This window comes from Myxine glutinosa, chromosome 12 (genome assembly GCF_964187855.1).
Source record: "Myxine glutinosa chromosome 12, kmMyxGlut1.1, whole genome shotgun sequence".
Lineage (NCBI taxonomy): Eukaryota > Metazoa > Chordata > Myxini > Myxiniformes > Myxinidae > Myxine > Myxine glutinosa.
Window position 1 is genome coordinate 42,550,548 of NC_136272.1, and position 21,584 is coordinate 42,572,131.

A 21,584-nucleotide genomic window follows, 5' to 3' on the forward strand; every position below is an offset into this window, starting at 1 on the left:
TATGTGTGTATGTGTGTATGTTTGTCTGTGACCGCTGTTTCTCGACAACTACCGGTCCGATATACTTGAAACTTGCCAGGTATATTGCTGGGGACCCGAGGATGTGCCTTTTCAAGGTTTCATATTAATCGGAGAAGTAGTTACCGAGCTATGGCGATTTCTTTACCAAACACTGCAAGCCGTTCGCTTTGGACCAAACCATTGCATGTAAATAGAGGGGGGGGTTCTGTGGTCGTTGCGAATGGACCAAACCATTCATGTAAATAGAGGGGGGGGGGTTCTGTGGTCGTTACTGCCACGTGGTTTCAAAGTTTTTTTTTGTTGTTGTTGTTTGCACGCATGTTTTTTTGCACCCACGTACGGGCACGCCCTAGGATGTTTACACACACACACCCCTACACAAATTTTTTTTTTTTTTTTTTTTGGCAAGGAACGGGCACCCACGTACGGGCACGTCCTAGCTTATATATAGTACGGGCATGCCCTAGTGTTATCAAATGTGAAACATGAGCGGGAAAAAACAACAACAATGCAGTGCTCACACCTCCCGAGGGGATAGGGCCCAACCCACTGAACCACTGACGAGACAATCGGTCTCCACTCAACGTGTAACCTTCCACTAACTCGCCGTGTCAAAGATTAATATCGTGACGCCTTCCATGTATTTTTCTTCTTCTTCTTGATGTTTTAACAGTGAATGATATTTTTTTTTCGCTCACAATTCCCCCCTTCGATCCTTTGCTTATGAGGTAAATTAACTTTATCCACCTGCTGAAATATACAATTAAAACTCCGAATAGGCCTAGTTAACAACATTTCTGCAACCCCTAGCCTAAGCTCGTATTAATAACTCCTTGGTGTCGCAGTTTCTCTTGTTTTATTACCGATCGGTTGAAGAGAGCCTAAAACAAGACAGCCATTGCTGCGCAAATCATTCGGGGCCGGACAATGACCATAAGCGGTGTATAAGCAAAACTCCGTTGATTACTCACCTCTTTTATACAATAATTATGTCCAACGAATAACGCAAACATGAAACGATGAAACCAAGATTTAATTACTGATATCTTTGATGAATTTGATTAAACAACATTAAAGTCATTTATTTTTTGTTTCGTTCAGCATGATGTTTATTCGTCTCTTACATCATGTTATCAAATGTGAATCATGAGCGGGAAAAAACAACAACAATGCAATGTGCAATTGCCGACTAACGGGAATATGGTTCGTTAAAGCAACAAAGTGGAAATGACCTGCGATTATGAGAATGCGAGGGAGGAAGAAGAAGAGGAAGTAGGGCTTCAGCCTTCAGAGTTGTCCGTTGAACGAAAAGTACCTCATCGATAAAGTAATCTAATCGTTTTCAACACCGATTCACGTTCGCTCTCTCAGAGCCTCTCAGTCGGGAAGGAAACGCGATTATGGCCTCCTCTGAAATGATGGCGGATGGGGTGAGTAAGTCAAAGTGTGAGTGAACGAGCGAGTGAGTGAGTAAGTGAGTGAGCAAGCAAAGATGGGTTGAGTGAACGCACGAACGAACGACTATGTGGGGAGGGGTGAGTGAATGAGGAGGTGGGGACGGGGTGAGTGAATGAGGGGGTGGTGACGGGGTGAGTGAATGAGGAGGTGGGGACGGGGTGAGTGAATGAGGAGGTGGGGACGGGGTGAGTGAATGAGGAGGTGGGGACGGGGTGAGTGAATGAGGAGGTGGGGACGGGGTGAGTGAATAAGGAGGTGGGGACGGGGTGAGTGAATGAGGGGGTGGTGACGGGGTGAGTGAGTGAATGAGGAGGTGGGGACGGGGTGAGTGAATAAGAAGGTGGGGACGGGGTGAGTGAATGAGGGGGTGGTGACGGGGTGAGTGAATGAGGAGGTGGGGACGGGGTGAGTGAATAAGAAGGTGGGGACGGGGTGAGTGAATGAGGGGGTGGTGACGGGGTGAGTGAATGAGGAGGTGGGGACGGGGTGAGTGAATGAGGGGGTGGTGACGGGGTGAGTGAATAAGGAGGTGGGGACGGGGTGAGTGAATAAGGAGGTGGGGAGGGGGTGAGTGAATAAGGAGGTGGGGACGGGGTGAGTGAATAAGGAGGTGGGGACGGGGTGAGTGAATAAGGAGGTGGGGACGGGGTGAGTGAATAAGGAGGTGGGGACGGGGTGAGTGAATAAGGAGGTGGGGACGGGGTGAGTGAATAAGGAGGTGGGGACGGGGTGAGTGAATAAGGAGGTGGGGACGGGGTGAGTGAATGAGGGGGTGAGCGAATGAGGAGTGGGGGTGGGGTGGGGTGAGTGAATGAGGAGTGGGGGTGAGGTGAGTGAATGAGGAGTGCGGGTGGGGTGAGTGAATGAGGCGTGGGGGTGGGGTGAGTGAATGAGGGGGTGGGGACGGGAGTGGAACAGTGTGTGTGGTTTAGAGGGTGAGTGTGTGTGGTTTATGGGGTGAGTGTGTGGTTAAGGGGGTGAGTATGTGTGGTTTAGGGGGTGAGTGTGTGTGGTTTAGGGGGTGAGTGTGTGTGGTTTAGGGGGTGAGTGTGTGTGGTTTAGGGGGTGAGTGTGTGTGTGGTTTAGGGGGTGAGTGTGTGTGTGTGGTTTAGGGGGTGAGTGTGTGTGTGTGGTTTAGGGGGTGAGTGTGTGTGTGGTTTAGGGGGTGAGTGTGTGTGTGAGTTAAGGGGTGAGTGTGTGTGTGAGTTAAGGGGTGAGAGTGTGTGAGTTAAGGGGTGAGAGTGTGTGAGTTAAGGGGTGAGAGTGTGTGAGTTAAGGGGTGAGAGTGTGTGAGTTAAGGGGTGAGAGTGTGTGAGTTAAGGGGTGAGAGTGTGTGAGTTAAGGGGTGAGAGTGTGTGAGTTAAGGGGTGAGAGTGTGTGAGTTAAGGGGTGAGAGTGTGTGAGTTAAGGGGTGAATGTGTGAGTTAAGGGGTGAGAGTGTGTGGGTTAAGGGGTGAGAGTGTGTGGGTTAAGGGGTGAGAGTGTGTGGGTTAAGGGGTGAGGGTGTGTGGGTTAAGGGGTGAGGATGTGTGGGTTAAGGGGTGAGGATGTGTGGGTTAAGGGGTGAGGATGTGTGGGTTAAGGGGTGAGGATGTGTGGGTTAAGGGGTGAGGATGTGTGGGTTAAGGGGTGAGGATGTGTGGGTTAAGGGGTGAGGATGTGTGGGTTAAGGGGTGAGGATGTGTGGGTTAAGGGGTGAGGATGTGTGGGTTAAGGGGTGAGGATGTGTGGGTTAAGGGGTGAGGATGTGTGGGTTAAGGGGTGAGGATGTGTGCGTTAAGGGGTGAGGATGTGTGCGTTAAGGGGTGAGGATGTGTGGGTTAAGGGGTGAGGATGTGTGGGTTAAGGGGTGAGGATGTGTGGGTTAAGGGGTGAGGATGTGTGGGTTAAGGGGTGAGGATGTGTGGGTTAAGGGGTGAGGATGTGTGGGTTAAGGGGTGAGGATGTGTGGGTTAAGGGGTGAGGATGTGTGGGTTAAGGGGTGAGGATGTGTGGGTTAAGGGGTGAGGATGTGTGGGTTAAGGGGTGAGGATGTGTGGGTTAAGGGGTGAGGATGTGTGGGTTAAGGGGTGAGGTAGTGTGGGTTAAGGGGTGAGGTAGTGTGGGTTAAGGGGTGAGGTAGTGTGGGTTAAGGGGTGAGGATGTGTGGGTTCAGGGGTGAGGATGTGTGGGTTAAGCGGTGAGAATGTGTGGGTTAAGGGGTGAGAATGTGTGGGTTAAGGGGTGAGAATGTGTGGGTTAAGGGGTGAGAATGTGTGGGTTAAGGGGTGAGAATGTGTGGGTTAAGGGGTGAGAATGTGTGGGTTAAGGGGTGAGAATGTGTGGGTTAAGGGGTGAGAATGTGTGGGTTAAGGGGTGAGAATGTGTGGGTTAAGGGGTGAGAATGTATGGGTTAAGGGGTGAGAATGTATGGGTTAAGGGGTGAGAATGTGTGGGTTAAGGGGTGAGAATGTGTGGGTTAAGGGGTGAGAATGTATGGGTTAAGGGGTGAGAATGTGTGGGTTGGGGGGTGCGTGAGGAGGGGGTGCTTTAGTGCGTGGAGATGGGGTGATTGAGTGTTTGCGGAGGGTGTGAGTGAGTGTGTGGGGAGTGGTTGAGTGAGTGTGTGTGTGGGGAGTGGTTGAGTGAGTGTGTGTGTGGGGAGGGGTTGAGTGAGTGTGTGGGGAGGGGCGAGTGAGTGCATGGGGGGCAGGTGATTGTGTGTGTGTTGGGCACGAGGTGACTTTGTTGGACAGGTTGTGTGAGTGAATGGTAATTAAGTGAGTGTGTGTAGATGGGGTGAGTAGAAACGGGGTAAGTCATAAGAGTGAGTGGGAACGTTAGTATCCAGTCGGAGATTTGGTGAAATACTTGCAGAATCGGCCTACACGATTAACTCATTTGCGGTCGGTCGGTTTGTGTAATTGTGCCACGTGCACAACCCTGGCAAAACCTTTTTTTCCGATTATTTTTTTTCATTTCATTTATTATTTTGCAGGTACATCAAGACATAAATTGCACACCTGCAGGATTGCTAAAAGTAAACCAAATCACTGTCGTGCTGCTCTCCTAGGAATTTTTATTGGTTCCTCTTAGAGCCAATGTTAAAGTTGATGTGACACGTGATCTCTGCGTCACCGTAAAAGCTAGGGCAGCAGAACAATATTGTTTTTTATTTTTTGCACTTGACCCAAAAGGATCCCACAAACTCGAGCAATGGGATCAAAGTAATTAGGTCTCTGTCGCAAGAGGTTTTTAACATTCGCATGGACACGGTTCCAACAGCTCAAACTGCTCATTATGAATCGATCATCCATGTTGCGTCATTTGATGCCCACTGGTTCCCTCGCGTAATGTCTAAATAAATGAACAATACAAAAGTATAATGAGCTTTTGTTCCTACTCGTCAGATATCAGATAATGTTGAAAACTGGTTAAGTAAGCCAAGGTTGTTTCAGTGGGTTGAGCGGCGCGACGTGTATATTTGAAATACTATATGTGGAAGCGAGTGATCTAATGGTCTTCGCTGTTTCGCCTGGGTTTGAATATCGGGCCGAATGTGAACGGTCATCCTGGTGCTTCGCGTGCCGGGGTGGGGCGTTAATGTGTGTGCCATCCCTTGGATGGATGTTAAACCTGGTGTCCAGTCTGCCAGCACCGGTCGTTGGTGAACATTATAGACCCCACGGTGTATTTCGCAAAGAGCGGGCGAGTTATCGCCAGCATTCTGATCCAATTACTAATTGGTGTCTCCTTCAGTTGAATGCCATTCCTGGGCAGCTGATTCATGAAAGGTGGCCAAAAACGTTCTCGGGAGATAGGAATTTTTGGGGCGTTTAAACAGTTTGGTGGTGGTGGTGGTGGTGGTGGTGGTGGTGGTGGTATGGAAGCATCATGACCTCTGGATCCAATTCCAATTACCTCCTTGTGTTTCTAACTTCAGTTTAACTTTCATCAACAAAATCCTTTGTAGTTTGACCTTCGAGCCGAGACAAAGCAGAAAAAAGACTCAAACAAACCAAGTGGTGATGGAATTTGTCCATTTGTACATTTTATCTCCAACTTTCCTTTTTTGTTGTTTTGCTTCTCTCTCTGCGTTCTGCCAGGTATGCTGCAGTGCGGACGAGCTGGTGGGTTTGTATCGTCGTCTCGCCCGCTTTCCTGTGCCTCGTTCTGCCCATATAAGACACCAGAAAAAGGGCAAAGAGAAGAGCTGGAGAAACATCTACACAGGTCATTCATTTGATGCTGACGCTCCATAATGCTTACTTGGTATCGGCCTGTGATGTTTACAGCAGCCTATCCTCCCCCTCCCATCTCGAGAAGGCAATCTATCGGGCCCATTGTCACATGGGAACCTGACATGTATTCAGGATAAATAACTGAGGGGCCCAGTAAGCATGGTTGATAATAAATCTGCACTCCGATTGTAATAAGTCATTGATGCTGGAGACTTGATGTCCGAAAACCGACCTCCCGTGCTGCTCGGACAATAAGCCGACATATTGTGGCCTACTTGGCCTGTTGGGCCTCCCCTTTCAGCATGCAGCATTACTGCTCTCATCCACAGCAGCATTTGTATAATTTAAATTGGGACTCCCTAAATGGGAGAGCCATTACACAGACTTTACTTTCCTCTATGGAAGTTTCTGGGATGCTCCTTAACATATCCACAACAGTTTTGTCCAAGGCCTAGTTTATTATCACTGGGGTCTTGTGGCCGTTCCCCTCCTCCCTTTCCCTGTCCCCCTCCACCCCTCCACCCACTCACCTCTCCACTCACCTCTCCACTCATCTCTCCACTCATCTCTCCACTCATCTCACCACTCACCTCTCCACTCACCTCTCCACTCACCTCTCCACTCACCTCTCCACTCGCCTCTCCACTCACCTCACCACTCACCTCACCACTCACCTCACCACTCACCTCACCACTCACCTCACCACTCACCTCTCCACTCACCTCACCACTCACCTCTCCACTCACCTCTCCACTCACCTCTCCACTCACCTCTCCACTCACCTCACCACGCACCTCACCACTCACCTCTCCACTCACCTCTCCACTCACCTCACCAATCACTTCACCAATCACTTCACCAATCACCTCACCACTCACCTCACCACTCACCTCTCCACTCACCTCTCCACTCACCTCTCCACTCACCTCTCCACTCACCTCACCACTCACCTCACCTCTCCACTCACCTCACCTCTCCACTCACCTCACCTCTCCTCTCTCCTCACCTCTCCTCTCTCCTCTCTCCACTCACCTCACCACTCACCTCACCACTCACCTCACCACTCACCTCACCTCACCACTCACCTCACCACTCACCTCTCCACTCACCTCTCCACTCACCTCTCCACTCATCTCTCCACTCATCTCACCTCACCTCACCACTCACCTCACCTCTCCACTCATCTCTCCACTCACCTCACCTCTCCACTCACCTCTCCTCTCCACTCACCTCTCCTCTCCACTCACCTCACCTCTCCTCTCTCCACTCACCTCTCCGCTCACCTCTCCGCTCACCTCTCCGCTCACCTCTCCGCTCACCTCTCCGCTCACCTCTCCACTCACCTCACCACTCACCTCTCCACTCACCTCCACTCACCTCTCCACTCACCTCTCCACTCACCCCTCCACTCACCTCACCACTCACCTCACCTCACCTCACCACTCACCTCACCTCACCTCACCACTCACCTCACCTCACCACTCACCTCACCTCACCACTCACCTCACCTCTCCACTCCACTCTCCACTCTCCTCTCCACTCTCCTCACCACTCACCTCACCTCTCCACTCACCTCATCTCTCTACTCACCTCACCTTTTCACTCACCCCTCTACTCTTCCCTCCACTCTCAACTCTCCACTTACCCCTCAATCCTCCGCTCTCCACATCCGGTCTCCCCTACACTTTCCCCTACACTCGACCCTCCACTCTCCACTAACCCCTCCTCGTCTCTCAACCTTCCTTCAGTTGGAAATAGAGATGGATCTTTTTGACTCCCATAGAGGTGAGTGGAGATAGAGACACTGTTGCTGTGTCCAGCGGCGATGCTGCAGACACCATCTTGGTCTGTTCCGCCGATGAACTGCGTACAACACTGGACCTCTGCAAGGACGTCTTGCCACCAGGCCCCGACTTCTCAAGCGCCTCCGCACAGTAGAGACACTGAGACTGATGATGTTGTGGCGACCTTTTGTCACTGCAGCTGTTTGCATCGCAGGGCGGAAACGATCACGAAGATGCTGCAGCACAATCCAGCGGTCTTGGTTTGGGGTGGTTACCCGTGGTCTTCCTCTTCGTGGACCATCATTCACAGTTCCAGTTTCACCGTAACGCCTGGCCAGGTTGTCAATTGCAGGCTGTGAGCAACCAAGATGTTGAGCAATTGTTCGCTGGCTTACACCAGCCTCAAGCATCCCAATTGCCATTAAACGTTGTTCAGATGTCAGGAATGGCATCTGCATTTTCTTGTTGTTTTCCCTGTCAGAAGCCTCTTGAGTGACTATAGACAGCAGTAAAGGAATGTCTAACCACGAGAACTGAAGGATTTCATTGATCAACTGAAGGATCAACTGAAGGTTGATCAACCACGTGATTGAAGTGAAGTTCTCGTTACATAATCAGCCATTACAATTGAAGCAACGTGTTTGTAAAGCTGCACATTTCAAAAAATGAAAGTGATAAGTTTATTTCGATGTTCAGTATATATATATATATATTTGTACACTACCGGTCAAAAGTTTTAGAACACCTCAATTTTTTTTGAACACCTCAAACACCCGTTTTTATTGAAATTTACGCAGTAATGTCTCAATGTACTCTGAAATTAAGCAGTGAACATATAAACAATTGGAGATAAAAAAGAAATCATGGAATCATTTTGTTTAACAAAATTTAATTTAAATCTTTGACACAGCAAAGCCACCTCTTGCAGATATAACCGCCGAACACACTCGTGGCATTCTTTCTACAATGGAAATCAAATATTATTCGGGAAGTTCTTCCCAACACTGCTGCAGCAGTTCCCACAAATGTGTTGCACTTGGTAGTTTTGCACTTGGTAGTAGGTAGTTTTGACGTAGCCTGGAGGTGTGTTTAGGGTCATTATCTTGCTGTAGGATGAACCCCTGACCAACTCGGCGTATACCAGAGGGTATTGCATGGCGCTGCAAAATGCTGTGGTAGCCCTTTAGGTTCAGGGTGCCACTCACTCTGTGCAAGTCGCCGACTCTTTATCCAGCAAAAGAGCCCCAGACCATCACACTTCCTCCTCCATGTTTGACAGTTGGTGTCACACACTGAGGAACCGTCCTTTCGCCGACTCCACGGCATACAAAAACCCTGCGTGATGAACCAAAGATTTCAAATTTTGATTCCTCGGTCCATAAGACCTTCTTCCAGTCTTCAGTAGTCCACTGGCGGTGCTTCATGGACCATGCAAGCCTCTTTTTCTCATTTTGCCATCTTAGCAATGTCTATCTTACTGCCACTCGACCTGTCAAACTTGCAGCTTGAAGTCTTCTCTTCACAGTTGAAACTGAGACTTTCTTACTTCGACCAGTGTTAAGCTATGCTTGAAGCTGTTGTCCTGTGAGCCGCCTATCACGCAAGCTGTTGACTCTCAGAAACTTGTCTTCTGATTCGCTGCCGTATGTTTTGTGTTTTCATGGCTTTCTTGGGACATCCCATCATTAACACTGTGAATAGCTTCAAGTGATATCCCGCCACCGTTCACGGGTAAGAAATGTTTCACGGGATATCCCAACAGACGGTAAACAATGTTTCGTGTATATCCCACCAGCTGCATAACACATCATTCCCGTGAATTACTGTACAGAATGAAAACACTCCACAGTATCTATTCGTGCAATTGGCTGTCTACCTTTTCCCAATTGAAACAATGGCACAGCATTCATTCGTGGATTTTCATTGATGTTTGTGGATTATTGCCGACATTCGTGGGTTTTGTCTTGCCATTTCTAGGACTTTCATCGACCATCGCGGATTATTTTCGACATTCTTGGGATTTGCCTCAACATTTGGGGATTTTGCCTCGTCGTTCGTTTGCGGTTTGTTCCGCGCTATTCGCGGATTTTCACGATTGGGGAAGCAATCGCCCCTTTTTCCATTGAAACAATGCACCCCTATTCGCGGCATTTCCCAGGAACGTATCCCCGACGAATAGCGGGGTTCGACTGTATATATCAATTCCAAAATATAATTTGGACAACACTACTTTAAACACACACCACTTCATTTTTCCACTGATACACACACTTGTATGTATTCTGCTGACAACTAAAGCACTGATCATGTCAGCGTGTACAGTATTTTTGTGTGATAGAGTTGCAGTGAGTATATTATGTTGTATGTTGCTCTAGCACCCATGATTAAGCTAACTCCAAGGGCCTTTCACTCACTCACCGCAGGCAGGTTGGTGGTCTTTCCATCTTCTACCGACTCCTCTCTGGCCTTGCCCCCCCAGCTCTCTCTAGGCTCTGTCCCCCTAATATTCCTACAGGTCGCACAAGATCTGCCAGCAACCCTCTTATGGTTAAACTGCCAAAATCAAGACTCTCTGCTCACCTTCACTCCTTCATTCCTCTTTTCTCCCGCCTCTGGAACAAACTCCCTCACTCTCTTCAATCCCATTCCACCACCATCTCTTATCTTCCCCCATCCAAAACCTTGATCTTTTCTACCCCCGCTAATTTCACCCCAAATCCACTTTTTTGAAATGCCAACTTCTGTCCTGGAAGTCCTTGGTATCCTTGTGTTTTATACTTCTCCCACCCCCCCCCCCCCCCCCTTCCCACGCCTCCTCCCCCCAAGCCCTCTCCCTCCCACACATCTCCCTGCTCTCAAATGTTGTGTTTGTGTGCTTCCCCTTCTCTCCCCATCTTATCTTCCACTCCCTCTTTTTATATATTTTGTTTGTCTGTTTGATTTGTTTGTGAAATAAATGTTAGCTCTTTCACGAGCCTCGATTTTGTATACAAAAAAGAAGAAAAAAAAAAAAAAAGCACATGCTTTACCATCACAATTTTTTTTTTTCCCTGCAGAATGGACTCAGCGTGATGTTGAACGGGGCGAGTCGGTGATGTTTTGCCGACATTACCAGGTCCATGGTAATTCTGCAATAGAGATGGAAACAAACAGTGAGGATGAAGCTACAGAGCTCCATGGCCAGTAAGCTTGGAATGGCGTCGGCTTGAGCGCACCCTAAAGGGTTCGTGCAGCCATTGCGTGCTCAACCTATGGTAAAATGTCACAAGTTATGGAAAAGTACAACGTGGTGATTGGTGACCTGTTGTAATTACCTTTAAGATTGCGATGATTGGTTTTTCTTTTCCGATGGCAGTTTGTTGCACTTTTCTTGTTGCGGGTTCCATGGTCGGGATAAGGGAGTCATACGTGGCGGTCTATTCTCTTAACTCTCGTGGCACTTTGTGCGTAACTCACAGAAGCACCTCACTGGTCCGCGACAGGTCCTTAGTTTTGTGTGGGGAAACCAACCTGATAAAATGCCAGTGCATTGGCATAAAACCTGGATATGTATGTTCCTTGGTAAAGAAGTTGTTAAAAAAAAAAATTATATCCTTTTAAAATATCGTCATTTGTATATAGGGCTTGGGACTTGATGACTTGTCATCTGGGGATGACTTGATTCCAGTGACTGGTACCTATTGTGTTTCTGTCGTGTACCTGTATCATCATAGTCATCCCGCTCCATCCATCATCCAATGTTGTCCGCAGGTTGTGGCGACGGGTGGCCCCTTCTGGCAGCCAAACTGCCATTTTGCGCAAAGTTCCCACCAAAGGTGGCGATGATAAGAATTTCTTGGAGGTACAGTACTGTTGGTTGGTTTAATATTTAAAGTTTAGATTCCTGGAAGTTTCTATCCATCTTGGTTTCAGGATGATGTCTTGTTCTGCCTGTAAAGCGGTGGTTTTATTTTAGTTTTAGCTTGTTCCGTTAGCCGCGTGCTGAGTAACAAGCCGTTTCAAGAGTGTTCCTAGGCTGTGATCTACTTGAAGATTCTTTGCAACTTGCGGTGTTTATGGGCAGGTGTGGAGTCAGAGCTGCAAGGAGACGTGTGTGGACCTCCTGGGGCTTGACAAACATGGCAAGGTGTATGACGATGGTACGGCAGGGCTCTTTGTTGTGCTGCTCATGTAACGTGCTGTTTGCTCCCAATGTTATTTCCACCTCCCTGCCCTCCTCCTTCACCACTTCTTTGAGCTTTCATTTCCTCCTCCCGGCCTGCATGTCTTTTATGTTCATATATTTCCTGTGTCTTCCTCGTGCATGTCCCTCTCTTCTTCATGGAAACTCCAGTTTAAAGTGAAATGGTAAATCATTCGAATTGTTGATTTTCTTTCTCTACCTCTCACTTTGTGTTCCTTTGCATTCCTGATGCCGTCACATTGTCATCTGAATGAAAGCATGACTTTGTGACATCTCATTGGTCTGTAGTTAATAAACGTGTCGTTTCCCAGAGCTTTGTTCAAATCTTCAGTCCAAGGCACAAGACCATTGCATACTGCCGTTAGTGGTTTAATTCTTCTGTTGTATTGTCAATCCATTTTGGCTGAGGTTTATCACACCTATCTGGTGATAACCTTTGACATTATACCCTTACTTGCACATCATAGTCGTCGTCGTCGTCGGTCAACATTCGGTGAAGCTCTTGTGTCTGGCCTCTACACCCTTGTGTTAATCATGCATGATGATGATTGTTCTTGGAGAATTTCTGTGTCCCATAGAAGTTGGGTGTTGCACTACATTCTGGGCCCAGCTCTCCTGCTGACTGGTTCCATTTTTCGGTTCCCAGAATGATTGTTCTGATACCGGTTTCTCTTTTTCTCTGAAAGAATGGCCGGCAACTCTGTCTCCTGTTTTTTTGTTACTTCCGCCACTGAAGGTGAATGGAGGTTATGTTTTCACCCCTGTCTGTGTGTCTGTCTCTTTGTCTGTGAACAAGATGTCTCAAAAAGTTGGGGACTGATTCAGACGAAATTTGGCGGAAAGGTTGGGCATGTAACAACGACGAAATGATTAGATTTTGGTGAAGATGCGGATTCGGATCTGGCTACTATAATTTTTTAATAGATTCTTCACCATTGGGAGATAGGGCCAAAAACGATTTATAGCAGGATATCTCAAAAGGTTATGGCGGGATTCGGACGAAATTTGGTGGAGAGGTAGGTTGGGTGTGTTTCAAAGACTAATCGATTCGATTTTGGTGAAGATCTGAATATATATTCATTCATACGAAAATTCTTTAATTTGTAAGTGATTCTTTACCATTGAGTGATAGGTCTAAAACCGATACATTGCACGATATCTCAAAACGTTATGGACGGATTTCGACAAAACTTGGTGGACGGTTGTGTGTGTGACGAGGACAAATAGATTCGAATTTGGTGAAGATCTGAATATGGATTCGGATACGATAATTATTTCATTTTAAAGTGATTCTTCACCATTGGGAGATCGGGCGAAAAGCGATATATAACATGATATTAAAATAAGTTATGGACGAGTTATGACAAAACTTGGTGGATGAGTTCGTTAGGTGACAAGAACAAGCCGATTTAGATTTTGGTTCAGGTCCGAATCCAGATCCGCCAGTGGGATATAAAACATAATCTGTTCAGCCTGGCGGAGGTTTGTTCAGCCTGGCTCTCCCGAGTGCCATTCTAGTTACCATTGTTATTGAGTCTACGTCTCCACATAGTAAACTAGAACGGCACTTAATAGAGCGCATACGTCCACCACGCTCAACAATTTGTTTTGTATCCCCCTGATCTGGATCCGGACCTGAACCAAAATCGAATCGGTTTGTTCTTGTCATCGACCCACTCTCCTTCCTCAAATTCTAATCACTAATCGAGTTTTGCATTACCCGTCCTGTCATAACCATCCACCATTTTTTGTCGTAACTCATCCACAACGTTTTGAGATATTGTGTTGTATGGCGTTTTTGGCCCCATCTCTCATTGATGAAGAATCACTTAAGGGTTGTTATTTGTTAATCACTTATGTGACGTTGTGGGTCCATTGATGTTGAGTAATCTACTGACGTGGACCTGTAGTCAGGGTTGTGGATCCGCCGTTTGGAGAGGTTCTGGGCTGAAAGGATCGAAACCTCGATGAAAAACGGTGCCCAACTGATGATCCGGGCAGTTGGAAAACCTGTCAATTACTTTTTGGTTAAGGTGATAACTTCAAATATAAAATAGCTTTTACAAGTTGTGTGTGTGTGTGTGTGTGTGTGTGTGTGTGTGTGTGTGTGTGTGTGTGTGTGTGTGTGTGTGTGTGTGTGTGTGTGTGTGTGTGTGTGTGTGTGTGTGTGTTGTTAATGTCCGGCTTCCTTCTTGTAACTACAGTGCAGTAATTGGTCTTTATTTTGATTAAAAACTTCTCGTATTCGGATCTTCACCAAAGTCAACATTCGGATCTTCAACAAAAAAAAAAAAAAAAAAAAAACATTTCCTTCTCTGTTCTCATTCGTTTATTCATTCTTATTCGTTCGTTCGTTCTTCGACCACGTGTTTCTCCCCCATTTCCCCAGATAGTTTTCACTCATTAACCTTCAATGTTTACACTTTCCCCTCAAGTTATGTATTCCGTCATATTTTATAACACCTTTTTCTTCTTCTTCTTTAAAAGGCTGCTTTCGACTTGCTCACCAAATCAATTCATCCCAAAAAAAATATCCATCTCCTATAGTGCCTTTTTTCTACATTCCCTAAACTCTCCTGCACTCCATCCTCCATCCAGCGTCCTTAAACGTATTTTTAACTCGAAGGTCACAAGAAACTCATTTTGCAATAAATGTTCGTTTCCCATAAATCGTACACTTTCAAAAATCCAATCTCACCCCTCCCCTCCAAATCTTCCCCATAACCCCTCCCCTCCAAATCTTCCCCATCACCCCTCCCCTCCAAATCTTCCCCATCACCCATCCCTTTCAAATCTCCCCCCTTGCCCCCTCCCTCCTAAACTACCCCCTCACCCCTCCCCGCCAAGACGCCCCCTCGCCCCTCCCCTCCTAGACTCCTGCCTCACCCCTCCCCTCCAAATCTCCCCCATATCCCATCCCTTTCAAATCCCTCCCCTTGTCCCTTCCCTCCCAAACTCCCCCCTCACCCCTCCCCTTCAAATCTCCCCACCCTCATTGCTTCTCAATTTCCCCCCTCTCACTCCCCCTCCTCAAAGCGTCCTCCCCGCTTCTTCCCCCTTCAAACTCTCACCTCCATCTCCCCCAACCTTCTGCCTCGCTCTTCCCCCTCCTCAAATAACACCTCATTGTGGCTCACCCAATCACCATCAAACCTTTTGTCCGCCCCATCCTTCCCTTTCTCCGAGCTATTCTGAAATCTCTGACACACCTTCAACAGCTCTCCCTATCTCTTCCACCTCTTCCACATCTTACCCTACTCCTCCTCCCCCCTGTTCTGTATCTGATGCTCCCCCTTCCTCTTCATTAACGGTATGGACCTCAAACATCCGGGGCCTTCGTTCAAACTTAACTGATCTCTCCATACAGGTTGCTTCTGTCAAACCAGACGTGATCTGCTTAACAGAAACTTTCCTCCTTTATGATGTCTCTGATTCCATAGTATCTCTCCCGGGCTACTCCCTCCTCCGGTATGATAGACCTGAGCCTCGTCCTGGAGGCGGGGTTGCTATCTTTATCAAAAACTCTCTTCCTCACTCGCCCTGCACTGCACTCTCTCCACCTCACCCCCAGGAATACCTCTGGCTACGGCTTCCCCTTCGCTCCCACCTCTTGTTCATATGTGTGTTGTACCGTCCACCAAACAGTGATGACTCCATCTACATCTCGCTGTCTGATGATATGGACCAACTTCTATCTACTCATCCCAACTCTCTCTTCCTCATATGTGGTGATTTCAATTGTCACCATGCCAGTTGGCTGGGTGTGGGTACCTCTCTCACCAGCCATGGCTCTTCAGCAAAGGACTTCTGCGACTCACTGGGACTGACACAATCTGTCAATTTCCCGACCCGGATCTCAGTCAACGGAACATCTTCTCTTCTGGACTTGGTTATGACTAACTTCCCTGAAAATGTCTGCTGCTCTTCTTCTGCTCCGATCGGCTCATCTGATCATGTCCTTGTTAAAGTGGACATCTCTCTGACCATCCTCAGGGAGCCTGCTCAGCGTCGACGAGTCTGGCATTTCACTCAGGCCAACTGGCACGGTCTTCAAGCAGCCATCAATCATCTGGACTGGTCTCCCATCTCTACCACCTCTGACATCAACTCATCCTGGGAATTCTTCCAAAGTAAATTGCTCTCTCTCATGCACAGATTTATCCCATCTCGTCTTCAGTTGTCATACCCTTCCTCCCGTCCATGGTACACGGAATCTTGTGGTGAGGCTGTTGCCCAGAAACAACTTGCCTTCGTCTCCTGGAAAGCAAATCCAACGGAAGGAAATCTCATTTCCTTTCACAAAGCCCGAAACAAGTGTGTGTCCACCCTCAGGAGAGCCAGGAAACAATATCTCTCCGTTCTCAAGACCGAACTCTCTTATCTGTCTCCCTCTTCCAAATCCTGGTGGCGTCTGGTCAAATCCGTTTCTGGTGTTTGTTCCCCATCCATCCCCTCCCTTACCTCAAACGGCTACACAGCTGACTCCGCACGTGAAAAAGCTGAATGCCTCAACTCTGTGTTTGCCTCTAAATCTTGTGTCCCAAACCCATCCCTCTCTGTACCCACCATACCCAGTCGTACCCTGCTGCTCCTGGACTCCGTGTCCTTTCCTCCTGACAAGGTGGAAAAGTTTCTGTCAACCCTCGACTCTGATTCTGCAACTGGACCCGACGGCATCAGCCCACGGGTCCTAAAATCCTGCTCTGCTGCTCTATCTCACCCTCTCTCTGTTCTCTTCACCCTCTCTTTTGCTCAAGGTCAACTGCCATCTGCTTGGAAATCAGCCAACATCACCGCTTTGCACAAAAAAGGTGCAAAAACAGATCCTAGCAACTACAGACCAATCAGCCTTCTCCCAATTATCAGCAAAGTCATGGAATCCATCATTGCTTCGGATATGAAATCTTTCCTCTTCTCCAATGGCTTGATCTCTGATCATCAATTTGGTTTCAGACCAGGTCACTCTACTCTGGACATGCTGCTTCTGCTGTCTCAACAATGGATGGAGGTCCTCAATGCCAAACAGGAAATTAGAGCTGTCTCCCTCGACATATCACGTGCCTTCGACACGGTCTGGCACCCCGCTCTGCTCACCAAACTCTCCTCCTTTGGTATCCATGGAAATCTCCACGCATGGCTGGCGGACTTCCTCTCTAGTCGTCGTCAACGTGTGGCCCTGAATGGGTTTCTCTCATCTCCTCTTCCTGTTCAGGCTGGAGTTCCCCAAGGCAGTGTTCTGGGCCCTGTGCTTTTTCTGGTCTTCATCAATGATCTCTCTGACTCTCTCGAAAATCCTCTCTATCTCTTTGCTGATGACTCCACTCTCTGCCGCTCCATTCCTCTTCCCTCAGATCGGCAGTCTGCTGCCTCCTCACTCTCTGAAGACCTGGACAAAATCACAGACTGGTCAAACAAGTGGAACATGTCTTTCAATCCTGACAAATCTCACACTCTTACTATGTCTCTCCGAAAAGATCGACTGGACAACCCTCCCATCTACTTTCTCAACAATCCTCTCCAAGAAGTTCTGTCGCTCAAGATTTTGGGTCTCACTATCTGCCATGATCTTTCTTGGGAAAACCACATTTCCAAGCTGGCCTCCAAAGCCAGTCGCCGACTGGGCATCCTCCGTCGTGCGAAGTCCTTCCTCGGCACACCTGAGCTCCTCACCACATACAAGGCTTTCATCCGCAGCTCAATGGAATACTGTTCTCCCCTATGGGCCGGTGCTCCTGCCTCACACCTAGCTCGGCTTCACGCTGTTGAAACCAAAGCTTTCAGAATTATTGGAATCTCCCGCGATGAAGCTATCTCTGAGGGCCTTTCACTCACTCACCGCAGGCAGGTAGGTGGTCTTTCTGTCTTCTACCGACTCCTCTCCGGCCTTGCACCCCCAGCTCTCTCTGTGCTCTGTCCCCCAAATATTCCTACAGGTCGCACAAGATCTGCCAGCAACCCTCTGATGGTTAAACTGCCGAAATCTCGGCTCTCTGCTCACCTTCACTCTTTCATTCCTCTTTTCTCCCGCCTCTGGAACAAACTCCCTCACTCCCTTCAATCCCACTCCTCCCTCCAGGTGTTTAAAACAGCTGTTCACCACCATCTTTTATCTTCCCCCATCCAAAACCTTGATCTTTTCTACCCCCGCTAATTCACCCCAGATCCACCTTGTTTGAAATTCCAACTTCTTTCCTGGAAGTCCTGGCAGTGTCCATATGTTTTATACCTCTCCCACCGCCCCCTTCCCATGCCCCCCCCCCCAAAGCCCTCGCCCTCTCTCAGATCTCTCGATGTCTCCATGTCTCTCGGTCCCTGCTCTCAAATGTTGTGTTTGTGTCCTTCCCCCTTTCTCCCCATCTTGTCTACCGCTCCCGATGTTATATGTTTTATGTGTCGGTTTGTCTTTCTGTGTGATTAATGTTCGCTCTTTCACGAGCCTCGATCTTGTATACAAAAAAAAAAAAGAAAAAAAAAAAAAAAGTCGATTCATCCTTCCCACACATCCAACCTGTTCACCAAGTTTAGTCCGAATTCATCCATACCTTTTTGAAATATCGTGTTATATATCGCTTTGGCCCCATCTCAATGATGAAGAATCACTTAAAAACCTCTTGTATCCGAATCTTCACCAAAATGGGATCGATTCGTCCTTATCAAACACCCAACCTGTTCACTAAGTTTCGTCTGAATCTGTCCACAACTTTGGAGATATCCTGCTCACAGACAAACAAACTGACCGAGAAACAGGGGAGAAAACATAACCTCCGTCTACCTTTGGTGGTGGAGGTAATCGTAAAGAATGTGATCTTTCCAGCTGATATCTAAGATTCTTCTCAACAGCCTTGTGCATGTGCCATCTCGTTTCTTTTCCCCAGTCTGTTGGTGAATGTCAATGTGAGTGCCACATTATATCACCGACTCCACTGTTCTACTGAATATTTTGACCTTATCTTATATTTTGCCTTCTTACTTGCATGCACTGCATTTTTCCGTATTTTATCTTTCCTTCTGTTTCATTGTTTTGCATTCTTGTGTGTTTAGCTGTTTTCTTTATTTATTCAACTTGACATCTGTAAACATTGGTGCTTTGAGGATATGAGTGGTATTAAATCGTTCATGCGAATCTCATTTTAGCCATCAGTCGATGGTCCTTTAAAAAAAGAAATAGTCGATCTCCTTTTTTGCTTTTCTCCTCCAGACCACTTTGGATGCCTTTCATGGTCCCATTCTGAGAAACATCTGCTTTACGTGGCTGAGAGGCGTGTCCCCAAAGCTCCATCATTGTTTGGGTCCGCTGTGACCTCTCGGACTGACGGAGATGAATGCCCTCCCAAGGTGTCAATCCCAGCACAAGTTCACCTAAGAGTTATTTCACCGAAACCAGGCATTAAGTTGAGCCTGAATTTTGTTTGATCCACTGGCGAGCCTCAATTTTTCCTTTGTTTGAAGTTATAACATGTGTACATGTTGTGTTTGAATAGGCAGTGAAATACTTTGTGCAATTTTGATTGAGTAATCTGTGATATCAAAACCGAGCTGTGTGAAAGCTGAGTAATGCCTCACTCATTGGTTTTTCTTAGCTGGTTGACATTTGTTGTTTACATGAATGAGTGAAGTATTGCTCAACCTTGTGTTTCCATCTCTGTCTCACTCTCTTTTTGCCAGGGTGACAAGTTTGTGTTTCAAAAAGATTGGGGAGAGGGACTGGTGGGGAAGATCAATGGGGTTTTGTGTGTTCTGGACATCCAGAGTTGTACTGTGAAGATTTTGGAGGGAGTTCCACATGGTGTCTGCCCAGGACAGGTGAGCATGGTGATAAGGTAGAGGATAGCCCAACATTGACTGGGAAAGGTGCTGGTTTGATGGAAGGTGTGTTGTGATGCATGTCAGTGTTTTCCGTTGTGCTGCCTTTGCCACAGGCACTCTGGGCTTGTGGAGATGAGGGTGTATTGTTTGTGGGCTGGTATCGTGATCCTTGGCCATTGGGTCTGAAGTACTGCTCAAACCGCAGGTATTTTGAGCCTCTTGGGTATTTGTTGATAAAGTCGTGCCCTTACGTGGCACGGAAAACCTCTAGAGATGCAGTACAGTAAGACCCTGGCATTCGCGGTGGATATGTTCCTGGAAAATGCCGCAAATGTTGAATGTGTGGTTGTCGGGGCAATTATTCAATGGGAACTAGAACGGCACTAGGTAGAGAGCATGTACCTCCGCCAGACTGAACAGTTAACGTTTTGTATCCCACTGATAGGCCAGATCTGGATTCGGACCTGAACCAACATCTAATCGGCTTGTTCTTGTCACCGAACCAACTCGTCCACCTTGTTTTGTCATAAGTCTTCCACAACTTTTCGAAATATCATGCTATATATCATCTTTGGCCCTATCACTCAATGGTGAAGAATCATTTGTAAGTTTTTAAAATCCTTGTATAAGGATCTGCATTTGGATCTTCTCCAAAATCGAATAGATTCGTCCTTGTCACACTCAACTTGGCCAGAAAGTTTCGTCCAAATTTATCCATAACTTTTTGAGATATCCTCTCACAAACAGGCAGACAGTCAGGGACTCAGGGGTGAAAACATAACCTCCATCCACCTTTCGGGCGGAGGCAAAATGGGGGATAGGTTCCCGGCTGTTCGTGATTCATAAGGTAAAATTTTAAAAGTTTAATAACACGAATGCACATAATTAGTTTCATTAAATTGCTTGAAAATCAAAATGATGTAAACAATTCCAAATGTTTAGTTCACTCTTTTGCAGCGAGTGTCATGTTGCTTTATTGAAAATGAACCGTTTCTTTTGCTTCGATCTTGCGTGATCCCCAAAGCTCGTCTTGATCCCGGAAATAGTTGCCGTTTTAACTGCTCGGAGTTTAAGCTTGAAGATACAGTATTCTGTATTATCTTATGAAGATAGACGTTGAGCTTAAATTGCAAAATTTTAAACGCCCTGACACCACAATCCTTGTGTTAGAATATCATTTTATTTTAGATCCAAAATAAAAGTTCATTTTTACTTACCATGAACCAGCCTCGCTGATTGGCGCAAGATTTACACTATATCCCCAAAGTGTAAACCTTGCACGGATAAGCAAGGCTGGTTAATTGTACGGCAAGTAAAAATGAACTTTTATTTTGGATGTAAAATCGATTGAAATTCTATCACGCTTAAACTTATCAAGCTTAGTTCTGTCAAGTTTAATTCTTAATTATCAAGCTTGATTCTATTAAGCTTAAAAATTATTCAAGCTTAAACTCAAAGCTCAGTTGTAACGGCGACTATTTCCGGGATCAAGACATGCTTTGTGGATCATACTTTAATTGTGTGCAGACGAAAGGAATCGTAAGACTTGAAACTAAACAACAGGTATATAATTAAATAATCACTCAAGGTTCCCGATGAAACCGATATGATAAAATAATTTTGCAAGAAACCAAGCAACTCCACTCCCCATGTCATAACCCATCTGTAATCTTCTCATGTGGAGGGTTTGCGATCGTCTCTGTGAGCCAGGGTTTTTCCTTAAACAGAAAATACGAACAATGTTGGGGGGTCAATGTGTGGGCGGGGATGTTTTTTGTGCCTGCAAAAAACGCGAATATGCAAAGCAAAGGGCCGCGAATGTAGAAGCAGTTCGGTTTTATGAACCGCAAATACATGGGGTCCGCAAATGTTAATTCCACGAATATCTGGGTTCCAAGGTATATGCATTATTTAATGATCAGTATAATATTTACTCTATTGTGTTCTCCATTTCCTTTCTTACAGGTCCGATTTGTTCTTTTTGAACTTTGAAACGGAAACGTGTGGTGAGTTTTGATCGTTTCCACACATTGTTCTGCCCCAAGTTTGTGATGCTGTGATATACGGTATTTTGGTTTGTGTCACATAAAGGTTGCAATTTGAGTTTTGAAG

At 46.8% G+C, this 21,584-nt stretch overlaps 1 protein-coding gene across 1 annotated transcript in view; it reads left to right on the forward strand.

The window, feature by feature from the left end:
• Positions 1–583: 583 nt before the first annotated feature.
• Positions 584–21,584, forward strand: part of APEH (acylaminoacyl-peptide hydrolase) — a 41,996-nt gene continuing 20,995 nt past the window's right edge. The window contains exons 1-9 of the mRNA XM_068132585.2: positions 584–1,451; positions 5,565–5,691; positions 10,540–10,666; positions 11,234–11,324; positions 11,547–11,622; positions 18,865–19,001; positions 19,332–19,469; positions 19,586–19,677; positions 21,438–21,478. Of these exons, the coding sequence (XP_067988686.2) occupies positions 1,422–1,451; positions 5,565–5,691; positions 10,540–10,666; positions 11,234–11,324; positions 11,547–11,622; positions 18,865–19,001; positions 19,332–19,469; positions 19,586–19,677; positions 21,438–21,478 (859 nt within the window). The 5' untranslated portion in view covers positions 584–1,421. The remainder of the gene's footprint in view (positions 1,452–5,564; positions 5,692–10,539; positions 10,667–11,233; positions 11,325–11,546; positions 11,623–18,864; positions 19,002–19,331; positions 19,470–19,585; positions 19,678–21,437; positions 21,479–21,584) is intronic.